The sequence below is a fragment of the Haemorhous mexicanus genome, chromosome 2 (assembly GCF_027477595.1).
Source record: "Haemorhous mexicanus isolate bHaeMex1 chromosome 2, bHaeMex1.pri, whole genome shotgun sequence".
NCBI classification, from domain to species: domain Eukaryota; kingdom Metazoa; phylum Chordata; class Aves; order Passeriformes; family Fringillidae; genus Haemorhous; species Haemorhous mexicanus.
The window spans coordinates 33,535,028-33,550,347 of record NC_082342.1 but is presented as its reverse complement, the minus strand read 5'-3'; the positions used below and the strand labels follow the sequence as shown (position 1 = coordinate 33,550,347).

At 44.4% G+C, this 15,320-nt stretch overlaps 1 protein-coding gene across 2 annotated transcripts; it reads right to left on the bottom strand.

Moving 5' to 3' along the window:
* Positions 1–4,813: 4,813 nt before the first annotated feature.
* On the bottom strand, positions 4,814–15,315 carry FOXM1 (forkhead box M1). 2 transcript variants are annotated; one of them, XM_059838316.1, is made up of 9 exons: positions 15,106–15,315; positions 13,257–13,853; positions 11,441–11,589; positions 11,009–11,221; positions 10,468–10,596; positions 9,834–9,878; positions 8,813–8,879; positions 8,202–8,383; positions 4,814–7,012 (listed from the first exon to the last, which is right to left on the bottom strand). In XM_059838316.1, exons 2-9 carry the CDS (start codon positions 13,804–13,806, stop codon positions 5,960–5,962), a joined length of 2,388 nt encoding a protein of 795 aa, XP_059694299.1. In that variant the 5' UTR covers positions 13,807–13,853; positions 15,106–15,315; the 3' UTR covers positions 4,814–5,959. The 2 variants fall into 2 exon arrangements, with proteins under 2 accessions (XP_059694299.1, XP_059694300.1); XM_059838317.1 differs by having other exon boundaries at positions 4,814–6,910.
* Positions 15,316–15,320: the final 5 nt, after the last annotated feature.

Below are 15,320 nucleotides of genomic sequence, written 5' to 3'. Positions count from 1 at the left end.
CAGTGGGGGAGTCAGCCACTGCCAAGGGTGTTGCAGCCCACCTCCTGTTCTCTTGTTCAGACAGACTTGTATTTAGAAATGCCATAATTCAAGCATCAGTATTCACAGAGTAGATCTTTAAAGTCATGCTCCTGTTGTGGATGGCTCTTCAGGGACAATACCTCAGTCCTGCTCAGTGAATTGGCACCTTTCCACAGTGTATTCTCCCCTTGCTGCTACATGCAAGGCACTGGGCCCACCCCTTGTAAAAGAGTCAAACCCAAGACCAGAAATAAGTATTTCACATCTCTAATGTTTTTCCGTGGTACCTGATCATTTTGCCCCAGTCTTAAAACTGAGGACTGTTGGATCTGTGGTCCTTATCCAACCTTTGACTCTTTATGCTCTCAAGTAACCTCAAGTTATGCCAGTGGAGGTTTGAAACGAATATTAGGAAAAATTTCTTAACGGAAAAGTTTATCAAGCATTGGAAAAGGCTTCCTGGGGAAGTGGCTGAGTCACCATCCCTGGAGGTATTTGAAATGTGAAGATGTGACACTTGGGGACATGGTTTAGTTGTGGGCTTGGCTGTGTCAGGTTAATGGTTGGGCTTGATGATCTTAAAGGTATTTTCCAACCTAGATAATTCTGTGATTCTTTGTCTTCTGACCCCTGTCTCCATTTGACTCTTTGAGACATTTTCATTTTACCAAGGTCTTTCTTTGTGTCACCCACTCCCTGTGGCCAGCAGAAGTCCCTTGGACACAAGAGAGCTCATGGTGCCATGCTCAGCTTCTGGAAGTCACAAAGAACAAGTTCAGGAAGAAATCTCCATACGCTCCAGCAAGTCTGTTCTGGGGCACACTCTGTACTGAATAAATCTCTTCTCAGATTTTAGTTGCCAGCTGACTCTGGTAAGAATATGAAATAGATTTTTTAAAAGAATGTTTATAACAGCCAAAAACTGGATTATTTTCACTCAGCTCATAAAAAGGGAAACATCAAAGCCAAGAAGGACAACCTGACAAAAGCCCTTATAAAGCAAGGAGGTGCTAATTCTTTTCAAGAAAATGTTTGCTACAAAAGCTTTTTTAATCTGAGCAAAATATTTGTGTGCTCTTATTTATAGAAGCAATTGGGCTGTTTGAACTGCATTCCCTCTGTTCCCTGCCCCTTCTCTCCCCAGTAGAATAACTCTACCTGAGGCTGATATTCAGTATGGCTATTTTCTGCTCAGACAATTCAGGATTTTATGATGGAATCACCAGCACAGTAGTACTTGTAGTGCAGAGGCAGCTTTGTGTACACAATGCACATACAGTGGCAGAGGGATGTGTTATCACCCCAGGGATTTGATGGATAACAATGCTGCTGTAACAATGTAATTTTATTTTTGATTTTAAGTACTGGACTCCTTTGGTTTCCTAGCCTTTGGGCTGCATTTGTTATGTGCACCAGCTGTTTGTTACATTCTTGATGGTTAGGCCTTGGCATGATTTAAATGGCAGCTGAGATTATCTCATGGTCTCCTGACTTCAAGATTTTAATAAAAACAGCAAATAAATAAAATCTGAGAGTTAGCCATGGGAAACAGCAAAACAGCTCTTATCACTGTAGCATGCCAGTCCCTTGGGTATGCACAGCAGAGTGCAGTCAGGAACTAATTAGCTACAGCATGGAGCACCTCAGATCAGACCATTCTGTGTCATTGACATCATTACTTGCAAATACTTGGAAACTATGCTGATGCTGAAGGCATCTCCAGCAATCCTGCAAGTTCCAAGGGATGTGCTTTATGGGGTCACTTCTGCTGCATTCCTGACCTTTCTTCTTCTCACGGATACTAAATATATCAAATTGTCCAAACCTTTAAGGCTACCATGAGAACAGGCAAAACTGCTTCAAACAGAAGCTTTCCTAAAGTGAAGCTTGAAGTGGAAAATACATGTTGATAACTCAGGACAGATTAGACCAGCAGACTCATATAAATACTCCCAAATCAAGTGTTTCAGGGATTTGCAATATACCTGCATTATCCACAATAGAAATTCCAGCTAAAACAGAATTCTAGAATGCAAAATAGCTTTGTGCATAGACAAACAAGCAGTCTCAGAATTCAGAGTGAAAAACCCCCAAACATGTAAGTAATCTAAACATGTTTCTTCATGAGAAAGTATAAAGCTGAGATGGACTCATCTGGCCTGTTGCATAATTATATTATCCAAAACTTTGTCTTTATTAAAATGTATAGAAAAATACATCAAATGTGAAAGAATACAATGCACCAAGAAAAGATACTTGTAGTGAGAAACAGTGTTCTATATAAAATATCCACAATATTAAGGGATTCTTCCCAAGTCCAGTGAAGATGAGGTTTTTTTGTCCTGCTGGAAAATTTTTCCATCCATTAAACAGTCAGGATCCTAATGAGCCAATCTCCTGTTTGCAACCACAGATGAGTACAGAAAACCTACCTTCTACAAATTACACAGCTAAATAAACAGAGGCCCTGTTGGCAGCAACCTCCTTTACGTGCATGAGAAGGTAATAGAGACCAACAGCAGGCATTGTAGCATAAATCCAAGTCTGACTGTAGTTCCATAATAATTTGTGCTGGTTGTTTTCCTTGACTTTATTAAATAACATCATTAGATGTTTCTGTATAAAATCTGGTGCATCAAAAAAAAAAAGCAGATATGGAGGATAAATAATTCTGATTATATATTTGTATGCAAACAGTTCATCAGTGTGCTCTATATAATGACTTCCCACAGATTTTGAGATGTGGAAGAGAATCTGCTTTGCATAATCATTTGCCTGTAAACTGTAACTGGGTATTTATTATACTTATTTTTCCCAGAAATTTAACTGGAGCACAAGGACAAATGTGTCATTTGACCTGCATCAGCAGCTCAGATTCATGGTCTTGACGTTCTAAAACTGCTTGTTTCAAAGCAAGAAGCCAGTCTGAGATGAGTAGTGAAGCAGGACATTTTCTTAATCTCAGGCAGCTAATACTTTGTTATGCCCTGAATATTTTTTTATCCAGTTGTAGCTCACCTCTTCTGGAAAAAGGGGAGTGGGAGATAAACTATTTCTGTTCAGGAACCAGCTCACATTTTTCAAGCCTGTCATTTTTCTCTGAGTCTATTGTGCATTTTAAAGGGGAAGTCAGGTACTTTACTAAAAAAGAAATTTTCACCTTTGTTAAGAGCTAGACTGCCTTCTGGCAGAAATGAAGGCCTGGCACCCTCATAAAAAGATTTCTGCAATGTAAAACAGGGTCTCTTTTCTTCCATATGGGGAAGTGATCAAGTTTTTCCACTACTAGCCAAGTTGCAAAAGTCAAAAGGGTGGCAATCGTCCTTGCTTACCTCATCTCAGGGGGCCTCCAGTCCTTTGCAGCTGACAAAACTCCACAATTAAAGGGAATTACCTTCTCCTTTGGGTCACTCTCCAGGTATCGAGCAGAGTTGTCAGAGGAACAGAGTATCCACAGCACTTGCTGGCTCCCTGCAGATTTGCGTGTCCCAGATCCATTAACATTTTTATCCTAAATTAATGTTTGTTTTTACAGGCTGGAAGGTGTCAAAGAGTTTTGTCTACTATCAGAATGAAAGGACAGTCCTGGGATGCTCCTGCACATTATTCAGAGAAGCCCTGGGAGTGCTGTGCAAAGGGTGTGAAGAGCTGTGCCTTCCTGCTCTTGGGCTGATGAGAAGACATGAAGTATGGCCCTGCTCTTACTGCAGGAAGGTGGGCAGAGGCATCCACTGTCTGACAAGATCACACCTCTACACTCTAACCCTAATTCTGAGCCTGCAGAGGAACAGGTGATAACTGCCTTTCCTTAAGGAAAGCATCCAGGCAGAATATCAGGCAAACATAAATGGAGAGAAATAGTAATGTTTTGTAATTGAGTCCTCACCAACTGGTGCTTTGAACTACTTTGGCCAAAACACTGGGCCATCTCTTCTGGGAGCAAGAGGTAGAATTGCTTATTCTAATTTTTTTTGTTGTTCCCTCCACCACCTTTTTTGATATAATTGCCCTTGAGCAGTGCTCTCACTGGAATACATAACAAGGGAAACAAAACTTCGGCACTGTTATGTTCAAAATAAAATGTGAGGTGGCCATCAAAGCACCTCAGCTGACAGGGACAGCAGGGGAGCACCTGCCTGGAATTGACACAAAGGACAAGAAAATTTCAGTATTTGCTGGAGACATGATCTTAGTTAGCTGGCTCTCAGGTGTCAGTTATGTGCACACATCCTCTCAGGAGCCAGAAGTGAGATGAAAGGGAGAGAGGATGCCTTGAGAGAGCCAAGCAGAGTGTTAACAGCTGTGTAAGATGGACTAGTAGAAAGTGTGTGAAACCAGGCCCCTTCTGCAGCCTTGTCACCCCAGAAAGACTGAAATTATAACCATTAATATGAGGGCAAATAACCCCTAACAAGTACACAGGAGCACTACAGTTCTGCGAACCACACACATCTAAAACTGGTTTTATGTTTATAGGAGAAGGTAGAAATAGTTTCAAGCAACATTTGTTTTGCATTTAGAAGATGCAGAAATTAGTCTGCTGGTGGTATTGTGATGATTCTATGGTTCTGGCTCAGATAGTCAGGATTTACCCATAAGCAGCAGGAAAAAGTGTGTTTTATGAAGCAGTGGATTAACTAAATCTAATGTGGTTTGGCCAACAAGGCCAGAAAATGTCCAAATGGTCACTCACTCAGTGACCACAAAGCACACAGACATGAGATAAGAAGGGGTTGCTCGTGCTATGGGCCAATCCTAGCAGGCTGCTAGGGTGGTACAGATAACACTCAGCTGTGTTCCCACAGAAGCTTTATTGAGTATTTGGATACAGGAGTCACCACTTGTCTGCAAGCAGAAGGAAGGATCAGATCTTGGCCATGGCAATTTCTTCCATGACTTAAGTTCTAGAGAACTAGGAGGAGTTGTTCTATTGCACCAAGCAATACATACCTTGTGTTTCCAAAAGTCAATTTTCAGTGGAAATATCAGCATTCCCTTTATATTTAAAGGGAATATATTTTATATTCCCTTTTAAATCTAGAACTGCTGACTGTAATGGGGGCAGCTTTAACCATTCAATAGAGGTCCATCTTCCTCTAAGTGTCTCTACCTAGTCCCCTAGGTATGTAATAGACCTCTGGAATCAGAAGAGCTATAAGGCTTGATCCAAGCTCTTCTCCATTCCAGCCTGGGTAAAGGAAGCCAAACCAAGATTTTATGCTGCAATCCAGATAACCTGCTTCAATTTGACTTGGGTCACATATAAATAATTTTTCAGATCTTTGTCCCAGCAACCTTTAAAACAACCTAGATCAATGTGTTTTCGAAGTTAAAAAAAAAAAAAAAAAAAAATTGGGCTTTCAGCTAGGGTAGAAGAATATAAGAGATGTGAACATAGGGACAACACACTCTAGGTCAAATCCTTACCAGGCCAAATATTCCCATAACCCTACAATAATAAAATTATTATTATAATTAAGGGCTAATTTAAGGAATGTACAGTATTTACAGCCATTAAAACTAGACAGAAGATACTAAGTAATAGGGGATAAAAAGTAAAGGGATATTAGGACAGAGCTAGGAAGAGGTTCCTGGGCTCTTTCCTATTGTACTGTTGTTTCCTGATACCTTGAATAGCAAATGCCATTCAGGGCCTACCTAGATGTTCTCATGATAAGAATCCCTGGAGAGAGGCTATCTCTAGCACAAGGCTAGAGAAATTCTATCATCTTGTTCCACTCATAGTCTACAGCATCTTAAAGCAAGCCCTTAGCAGCTGATGGGGCTGTTTCCCAGCTTAGCAGGAGTCAATGCCCTCTGCTCCCATGGATATGGGAACTTGTCAAAAGCAGTTATCTTAAATTACATGAATGAATCTCAGAAGAGTGGGGTTCTTTCTGTAACATCAGAACAAGTCAAATTCAGTCCTCAGGCCAGTTCACTTCAGTTCAGGTATGAGCTGAGACCAACTAATGTCTGTTCCTAAATTTTCATCCTCAAGACCAGGAAAGCTGATATCTAGAAGGATTTTGCTGAGGCTGTCATTCATGGTGTCCAGGATAAGGCCCTCCATGAGTGACCGGTTTTCAGTAAAGCCAGAGGCTGTCAGTTCAACAGAGGATTGCTTGGAAGTGTCACGAATGAACGCTGGAGAGCTCGTGAGGGGCACAAGGACCATGTCACTGGATTCTGTATTGAGCAGTTCTCGAGGAGAATCAAAGAGAGGATTTTTAAGGGGTGTGCTGTTAAAACCCAGCAAGTCCTGGTTGTCCTGGAGGGGTGTAAATGGCAACTGAAGGGTTTTCACTGGACTGAAGTCCAGCTCATGACTTCCTCTGGCTGAGGAAGCAGACTTCCAGGGATCAAGGACCTCTAGTGAAGGGGTAGTAGTGGCTGAAACTTTGCTGGGAGTGGAAGAAACAGGCAATTTGCTGAAGATGTCTTTGACAGGTGTTTTAAAGGCCCCCTCTTCTCCCTGTGAGCAGCCGAGCTGTGATATGTTCTCAAGGGGCTGGTTTTCCTGGGGGAAGGGATGGTCTGCCCCTAACCGGAAAGGGTCAAAGCCGCTGCTTTCTGGCAGAACAAGGACAGGCTCCTCCGAACAGGGCAGTGCTAGGCGTTGTTTCCTTCTGGATCTGCCCACTTCTCGCCTTTCCCTCCTCTTTATAACTAAAGAGTCAGAAACCGCCTTAGATGGAGACTTGAGTGTGGTGAACTGTTTCCTCTCCTTTGTGGATGAGTCTGGGAGGAAGAAGCTTGGCTCTTCCTTGACTGTTACGGTTGAGGCAAATGGGGACAGCCAGGGATCCAGCTGAGAGCCTTCTTCCTCCTTCACACAGGCACCCTCCGGGAAAGAAGACAATTCCTCACCAGGCTGGGAGCTGTTCTCCTGTATGGAATGGGTTGGGGAAAATAAACCTGCATCACATTGACCTTCCTCCTTGACAGCAGCTCTGGGTAAACAGGGTGACTCTTCTGCAGACAGGGACATCTACAGTGAAACACAGGTGACATGCAGTCAGCAAGCAAGGATCTCAGCTACCCAAAAACCCAAACAACAGCGCAAAGAAAAGAAAGACTGGCATTTAAGGTCAGCAGAAAGGGAAAGAGGAAGATATTCAGGAAACAGTAATTACAACAGACTGAGATTGATCTCTGTGAAGTTGATAGAAAGAAGCCTAAGGACCACATGGGAAGGACACTAGCTAAGTGACAAAGTCATACCCTTCAGAGCACTCCTGCTCTGAGGAACTTCTGGGAGTACAGGCATTAGGAGAGCTGAATATTTCTGGAAAAAATATAACCCCTTTGATTTTTTCTTATATTATCTAAATGGGAATAACAAAATGAACGAGGACAGCTTTCCCAGAAACCAAAGAAAAGGAAGAGAAAAAAAATGAGGTTATCAAAAGAAAAAGAACACAGGAGAAAGATAAATCATAGCTGGAGAGAACATAAAGAAGCAGGCATACAAAGGAAAATAGGATTATGGTTAGACAGGATGGAAGAAGCTAAAGCTTTACAATGTCTAAGTATTCAAGAGCAGTCAGTGAGATGCCAAGAAAAAGATCTGTTTAATAACTGTTTTTCCAGAATAACTGTGAACTTCACAGAATTAGCAAACAGCAGATACAGAAATCCTCTGGGAAGAGACTCCATATAAATATATACCCTTTCAGAAGCTCCTTACTGTTACTTGTCTATAGAGCTATCAAAAAGATGAATGTTTTAGGATCAGAACAAAGCCATTCCTCCCATTCTTCTTTCTTCACATCCCAGCAGTAAAGAAAAATTGTCTTGACCAAGCCATAGAGCCCCTTCGTCTAGTGAATTAGAGAAACATCCCTTGAGCAAATAAACTAGCAGGTAGTAGTCAGGCTAGAGACAGTAAAGGATTGCAAGGATTATCACTAGCTAGTTCCTTGATAGGAGCTTGAAGTTTTAGAGCACCTAAGTAAAGATGCACAAAGGAACCATATGAAGAAGAGGTTCATTGAAGGCAAGAGATACAAAAAAAAAGTAAACAAAAAGTCCGAACAAACTCACCCCTCCTTCAAAACAAATCCCCACACCTTCCTTAGCCCCCTCCTTGCCCCCCTTATAAAAAAAGAAAAAAAAAAAAAACAGGAAAAAACCCACACTAACCCCCATGGAAACTCCTTGGAAAGCAAGAAACCAACCTTTGGAGCAATGCACACACGCTTATTGCTCTGCAAAGTCTCCGAGCTGTTAAGGGATGCTCCCTGTGCCATGGACAGAGGAACCTTCATAGAAGGCTGCAAGACAAGAGGCTGACTCAAAGGAAACTGGATTGGAACCAGGTAGGAGTTGACACGAGGAAGCAAAGGCTTCATCTTTCGGCCTGGAAGGGAAAAGAAGGGACTCACTTTTGTCTCTTCTCCACTGCTACCTCTTGAAACCCAGGCACCTTACAGAAAGTCCTTCCAGACATCTCAAAAGAAACATTTGATCAGATCACTTGCCTTCTCTGCTAATTTTAAGGATACAAATACCAAGCCAGAAGCCTCATGAACAAGAAAATAACCTTTCATGCATATCCTACCCCTCAGGTTTGGGCTCTCACTCCGCTGAATGCCCAGTGCCCGCCACCTCACCATCACATCCCCTCAGACACAACAACACCACTTTCCATTTCAAACCTGGCAGTAAGGAGCATAAAAGCTGGCAAACAGGGACAACACACTCCACTTGTATTCCTAAAGAAATCTGGGAGAATGCCCCAGATTTATTGGATTGATTCTCTTTGGCCCAGACTGCTGGGAACACTTACGTGAATTCTGGAGTTCAGTTTTGCTTCCCATGTTCTTCAGAGGATCTGGAAGACGATTCTTTTGTTGCTGCAGTCATTGTGAGGTAAGTAAGAGGAGAAGGAGAAAAGAGAGATTAAAAGAAAAGAATCCACATTTATTCTGCTGCCTCACTGAGAACTGTGAAACCAGAGGTCTGTGCTGGACTAATGCAAAGAGAGCAGCTGTTAGCACCCAGCACTCAGGCTGGCTCTAGGTCTGTGCCACTTGCTGGTTTGCAGCCATGCCATCCCAAAGCCAGCTGCCCACCAAAAGCTGTGTAGGAAAAGAGATGACATGACAGAGCTGCTCCAGCTGCAGACTCTACTGCAGAAGTGAACTGGTTTTGGCACCCTCAGTGCCCAAGGAACAATGAATAGGATGGCTTTACTGTATATTGGATGTCTATACAAACCACAGACCAGATAGGTGTTCAAAAGGAATAGCAGAGGTGACAATGGGATCAGAATTCTGAGCAGATGGAAAGAAGGCCAAGGTTGTAGCTGTGACAGAAGTGTTTGAGTGGATGTTTACAAATTCTTCACTGTTAAAACAGCCGAATGAGAGAGCAACAGCAAACAGGTTCATCCATCCAAGAGTCACTCACAATGCAGTGGGCTCCAAAATGAAAAAAGAGCACAGAGAGATCCTATTCTCTCTGGATCTGAGCCCCAGAACATACTGGAACTGTTGCCTTGGAGACGATTTTACCAGAAATCTTTTTGGGCTTGTTCTCTGAAGCCTATTGGTGTCCATTGCAGCCTACTTCAGCAGTAGGCCTCCAAGTTGCTCAAAGCTGTCCAGCTTTACCAGCTTGAGAGACTGTACCATCTGAGGGCAGTCAAACATTGGCTAGACCCCTCTCCCCACAAAGGGTAAGCATGGAGCTGTATGAGTAGATGCAGCAGTGACCCAGTCCCCCTCCCCAAGCCTGTTGTCCCTTCCTTCAGTGACTGGCAAGAAGAGAATGGAAGATCAAGCCCCGAGCCAGACGGTAATTCTTACTGATTCAGAATACTCAGGCGATGTTGGTGACCCCAAGTCCAGCGGCTGGTGGCAGAAGGCATTGAGCAGGAAAAAAATTTAAGATGAAGTTATCAACCAAAGAGGGAGACAAATGGGACATTTTAAACTTGTACAATCTGAACAAACAAAAGCTAATTCTAGCCACCCACTGCAGAAAACACAAGAGTCTAAACACACCTATACCAGACTCCCAAGTCCAATTTCTCTGACAAAATCTGCCTAAAATACCTATTTGGGCTAGGACAATTCCATCCTATGACTGACTTATCAAGCACCAGAGGAATACCTAGTTGGCCTCAGTGGAAATCTTCTCATTAGGAATTTAAATCAGGCCCATGGAAAGAAGTTGAACAACCTGACTATTATATTTGGCACAGCACGTGGACAAAAAACATATTCCACAGAAGCTCCAGATCAAAAGCACAGCCACAAGCACCTTTTCTTTCAAATGCAGAGTTTGTCTTGTTGTCAAGTGAAGTGACTGAATCCAGCTTCTACAAAGAGGCTGATGTCAAAGCACCTTGACCTTACAGTTAAAATAAGGTGCATCAGGCTAGTGTGGCATTTAGAAACTGGATAGCCTGTCCTATTTTCTTTGCATGAGGCAACTCACCTTAAATACCTGGTCCAATGTTAGGCAGCGGTTGGCATCAGGGTGAATAGTCCAGAAGGAGATTTTACCATTGGCAGATGTCTCACGGACAAACATATCATGAAGGGACAGGTTGTGCCGGATGGAGTTCTGAGGAGAAAGGAGTGAGGGGGAGGTTGAAAAGCAGTAGTTTTGTTATCAGCACAGCAAGGCCTACCTCAAACATGGCTGCCCTAGCAGAGGGATTATGTTCCTAAGTGCAGACAACACCAAACTTTCACGTTCACAGCGTACCCAGCAAACCCTGTCTTCAGTCTCTTATTCTACATACTCTTGAGATCCCTTTTCTCACTCCAGTGATCAAACATCCCATCATCTTGTTTAAGCAGGATGAGGCAAGAAATACAAGAAGTGGTACAGTGAACATCTGGAGTGAGAGTGTATTTGGGGTGGAATGTTTAAATGAGTTTCCATCTTGCTTTGCAGGCTGGGAAACAACTTGTCATTTTGATCCAGAAGGCATGTAACATCACCCACAGCAACTTGAGGGCCTGCTTGTTACCTTCCAACCTGGCTTAGCTACATGTTTAAAATAAGGGAAATGATCCTCGATCCAGGTGTAGATGTCCTTCAGGGTCATGCGCTTCTTCTCCGTGCTGTTGATGGCAAACTGGATCATGGCCATGTAGGAGTAAGGAGGTCGTTCTGACACCGAATCCTGCCATGAGGAGGACTCAGCAGCCGTTGGAATAGCAGCAGCAGCTTCCTCTTCAGTCTGAAAGACAGAAGGGGTGATACATGAATGTTCATGAAGCTGACAAGAAGGCCCATGGAACATCCCTGGATCCTCTCTGGATTCTGCTATTCATATCAGTAAAAGTCAAACTCAGGTTACTTAGAGATAGCAATGCTTAATTCTTGTGAGTATTCTGATCCATATAGATTACTTCCTTATCAAAAGTTTTAGCATGTGCTCTTGTATTCTCCTACTTACCTTGACTCTTTCCCGCAGAGGCATCTGATTCTCTTTCTCTGTGTCTTCCTTCACAGAAGAGGGATTTAGCCCATCAGATCTCATCTTCCCCAGCCACTGGATGTTGGTGAGGCTGTTATCCAACACAGAACTCATTGTCTCACCACTGCCTGTTGGGATAACAAGCCCACATAATAACCACACAATAATTTAGGTTAAAAGAGTCCTCCAAGACCATCAAGCCCAACCTGTGACCAAACACCACCTTATCAACAAGACCATGGCATTGACTGCAGCATCCAGTTGTTTCTTGAACACCTCTAGGGATGGTGACTCCAAACCTCCCTGTCCAGTCTGTTCCAATGCTTGACAACCCTTTTAGGGAAGAAATTCTTCATGATGTCCAACCTGAAAATTCCTTGGCACAGCTTGAGGCTATACCTTTTTGTTCTGTCATTTGTTGCCTAGGAGAAGAAGGCAACCCCCATTGCTCTACAGCCTCCTTTGAGGCAGTTGCAGAGAGTGATAAGGTCACCATGAGCCTCCTTTTCTTCAGACTGTACACCCCCAGCTCCCTCAGCTCTTCCTCATCAGACTTGTCCTCCAGACTCTTCACCAGCTCTGTTGTCCTTCTCTGGACAGTCTCCAGCACCTCAATGTCTTTCCTTCACGAGTGGCCCAGAACTGAAAACAGAACTCAAGGTGTGACCTGAAAAGCACCGAGTACAGGTAGACAATCTCTGCCCTGGTCCTGCTGGACACACCATTGCTGGTACAGGCCAGGATGCCATTGGCCTTCTTGGCCACCTGGGCACAGCTGGCTCACGTTCAGCTGCTGTTGACCAGTACGCCCAGGTCTTTTCCTGCTGGGCAGTTTTCCAGACTCTTCCCCCAGCTTGTAGCACTGCCTGGGGTTGTTGCAATGCAACTGCAGGACCTGGTACCTGGTCTTATTGAACATCACACAATTGGCCTTGACCCATGGATCCAGCTGGTCCAGATCCCTCTGCAGAGCCCTCCTGACTTCCAGCAGATCCACACTCCCACCCAACTTGGTGTCATCTGTGAATTTACTGAGGATGCCCTCAATCCCCTGATCCAGATCACTGATATCCAGAGTAAACAGGACTGGCCCCAACCCTGAGCTCTGGGGTACCCCACCAGTGACTGGTCACCAGCCGGATGCCGCATCATTCAGCACCACCCTTTGGGCCCAGACATCCAGCCAGTTTTAAACCAGTGAAGAGTGAACCTGACCAAGCCAGGGGCTGCCAGCTTTTTCAGAATAATGCTGTGGGAGACAGTGTCAAAGGCTTTACTCAAGTCCAGGTAGGCTACAGCTTTCTCCTTGCCATAACCCTGCTGTCTCACAGTAACCCTGCCACCCCTTCACCTCAGCTGTCAAAGGCACCAGTCACACTGCTAAAAGATGGTATTGCAACACTAATATTGTGGAAGGAATTCACCTTGAATTCCTGATTTCACGTGTAGTTGACCAATTTTTGGAAAGAGCTGCAACCTTAAAAACAAACACTCAAACCAGACTATTGTCAGCCAAAACAGGACAATGTTGATCTAGTACTTCAAGAAATAGAAAGACAGCACAAAATTTAAGTCAGAAGCTCAGATGTCTTCCACCAAAAAAATATGTCCACTATAATCCTTCGGATTTCACTACATATGCAAAGCTATGTAGATTATTAGAATCCCATCCATAGGTATTTTGTAATTAACAAAATATTAATAATTACTGCAAACCAAGATGTAAGTGCTGTACTCCTTGGCCCATTTCACATCTCTTTGTCTGTCAAGACAAAAAAAGGTAAAGGCTACATACTGTTGGTCTCCTGCTCCTGCCCAACCACAGGATCAACTCTTGAATGCCAGAGGGCTGTACTGCCTGCAAGACCAGGTGTCTGTGCAACATTCTTCTCTCTTTCTTGACTAACTGCAGCTTTGATGGCTGCACTGGCTTTCTTCTCTGATGGGAGATGCTGCGATGCTGCTGGACCTGCTGAACGGGATGTGCCCCCACTGCTAATGAGAATGAACTTGTTGGGTCCATTGTTGCCACACTCTTTTCCTTTTGCTGTCAATGCCTCTATGATGCTCTGGATATCAGCATTTGTAGGGATGGCCACCACCTGTGTGTTGGGCATTGTAGGGTGGTCAATTATCTTTATTCCTGCTGGGAATTTCTGCAGGCCACATTCCCTTTTGTCTCTGGGTTGTCTGTTGTGTTGGTCTTCCTGCCTGTGCTCCTGCTTAGGAGCCTTTTCATCCCGACCTCTGTTCTCATCTCTTGCTGAAGTATTGGATTCATCATTCTGTGGGAGGGTCAGTTTTCGTCTTTTGAGAATTAAGGGCCTGCGAGGGCTGGTCCTCATTATTGGTCTATACTGTCACTCTCCATTGAAAGGGAGAGGACCAAATCCTGCAAAACAAAAGGTACAACATAAAGGCTGCAGCAAATCATCTCAAGACCTCCCACAGAGCACACATTCTCAGCAGTTGCTACAAAGCTAGAAACACAAACAGAAAATTAAAATTGAAAGCATTTCATAAGGCTGACAAGGCTACTGAAAAATCATACTGTACCTCCCTAACCCACACCTTGTGTAAGCAGGATGGGAGAGATTTGCAGAGTAGATAACTTGCATCATAAAGTACATAATAATGAGCAAAGTTTGTATGTGCTTTACAGAAAGACTTAGCTATAATGTGACCAGCATCAGCCAGCAAGCTGGAGGGGAGGTAGAATATAGAAATAGCAGTGCTGATTCTTACAGTTGATTGCTCTAAGCAGCAGGTTACACAACCTGTGTGAAAAGGGAATTTACAGATCGTTTAAGATCTGGGAAACAGAGATTACCCTGAACACTACGAAGCCACACAATAAATACAGCAGAAGTAAGGTGTTTTAAGATAGACAACAAGTAAATGTGCTGCTAATTCCTTTTGTAGATCTGTTAAGAACCATGTAAATTCATCATTGGGCAGCATACAATTTAGATGTCAAACTTTTGGACAACAGGTTTGACTATAAGGCTGGAAGCAGAGGAAATAAAATTCAGAGATAATGCTTCCAGGGTAAGATGCTGGGAGAATAATGCTAATAATAGCATCAGTAATTCGGTGGAGCCTGTGCCTTTCTGAAACTATACCAGAACAATGCAAATTGTACTTATTGTTTATCATTAGAGATGGCAAGCATTATAGAAACAGATGCCGAGGAAAAAAAGGCCTTTTGCACTGCTAGATTTGATGGGGTCAGCAAGTAAACGAGAAAATTCTCAGAAAGAATGTCCTACATTGATACAAAGCAGAATCCAGCAGATAACAAGTTGAGCTGATGCCCTATGCACAGGGAGCAGACAGTCGGGCGATCATTCCACGCGGGTCTGGCACCCGGCACAAGCCTGGCCCTTTGCGATCTGCTCCACCCCTTTAAGGAGAGACAGCGCCAAACGAAGAACCCTGAGCCAGCCTCCCCCAGGCTGCGTTCCTGTGAGCAGGAACAGGAGCGCGTCACTTCCCAAGGAGGCCTCGATCTGCCACCGCCCGCACAGCGAGCACCGCTGTGTGCGCGCTGCCCCGAGGGGGCACGGAGGGCAGCGCCAAAGCGCTCCCAGCTCCTTCTTCACCCACTCCAGCCCCTGCGCTGCCGTCCCGGCCAGCAAGCTCACCTGCTCCAGCGGGGCCTTCCGCCCCGGGCCGGGCCCAGGCCCTGCCCTCTCCCGCCCGTGCGGTGGCCTTAGCGCGGCCCTCCGAGGGGTGCCGACCTTTGCCAGGGGCACCGGAGGGTGGTGGCGGGCTCCGGTCGCGACTCACCAGCTGCCGGGCCGGGGCGGTGCCGATACAGGGCGGCAGCGGCCCCGGCACTCCCGGAGCGGCCCCGGTT

Coding starts and splice junctions, on each gene's coding strand:
- FOXM1 (XM_059838316.1), bottom strand. CDS start 13,806: ATGAGGACCAGCCCTCGCAGGCCCTTAATTCTCAAAAGACGAAAACTG. Junction 11,222..11,440: donor CTCTGCGGGAAAGAGTCAAG/GTAAGTAGGAGA, acceptor TCTGTCTTTCAG/ACTGAAGAGGAAGCTGCTGC. Junction 7,013..8,201: donor GTGTGTGCATTGCTCCAAAG/GTTGGTTTCTTG, acceptor GTTTCACTGTAG/ATGTCCCTGTCTGCAGAAGA.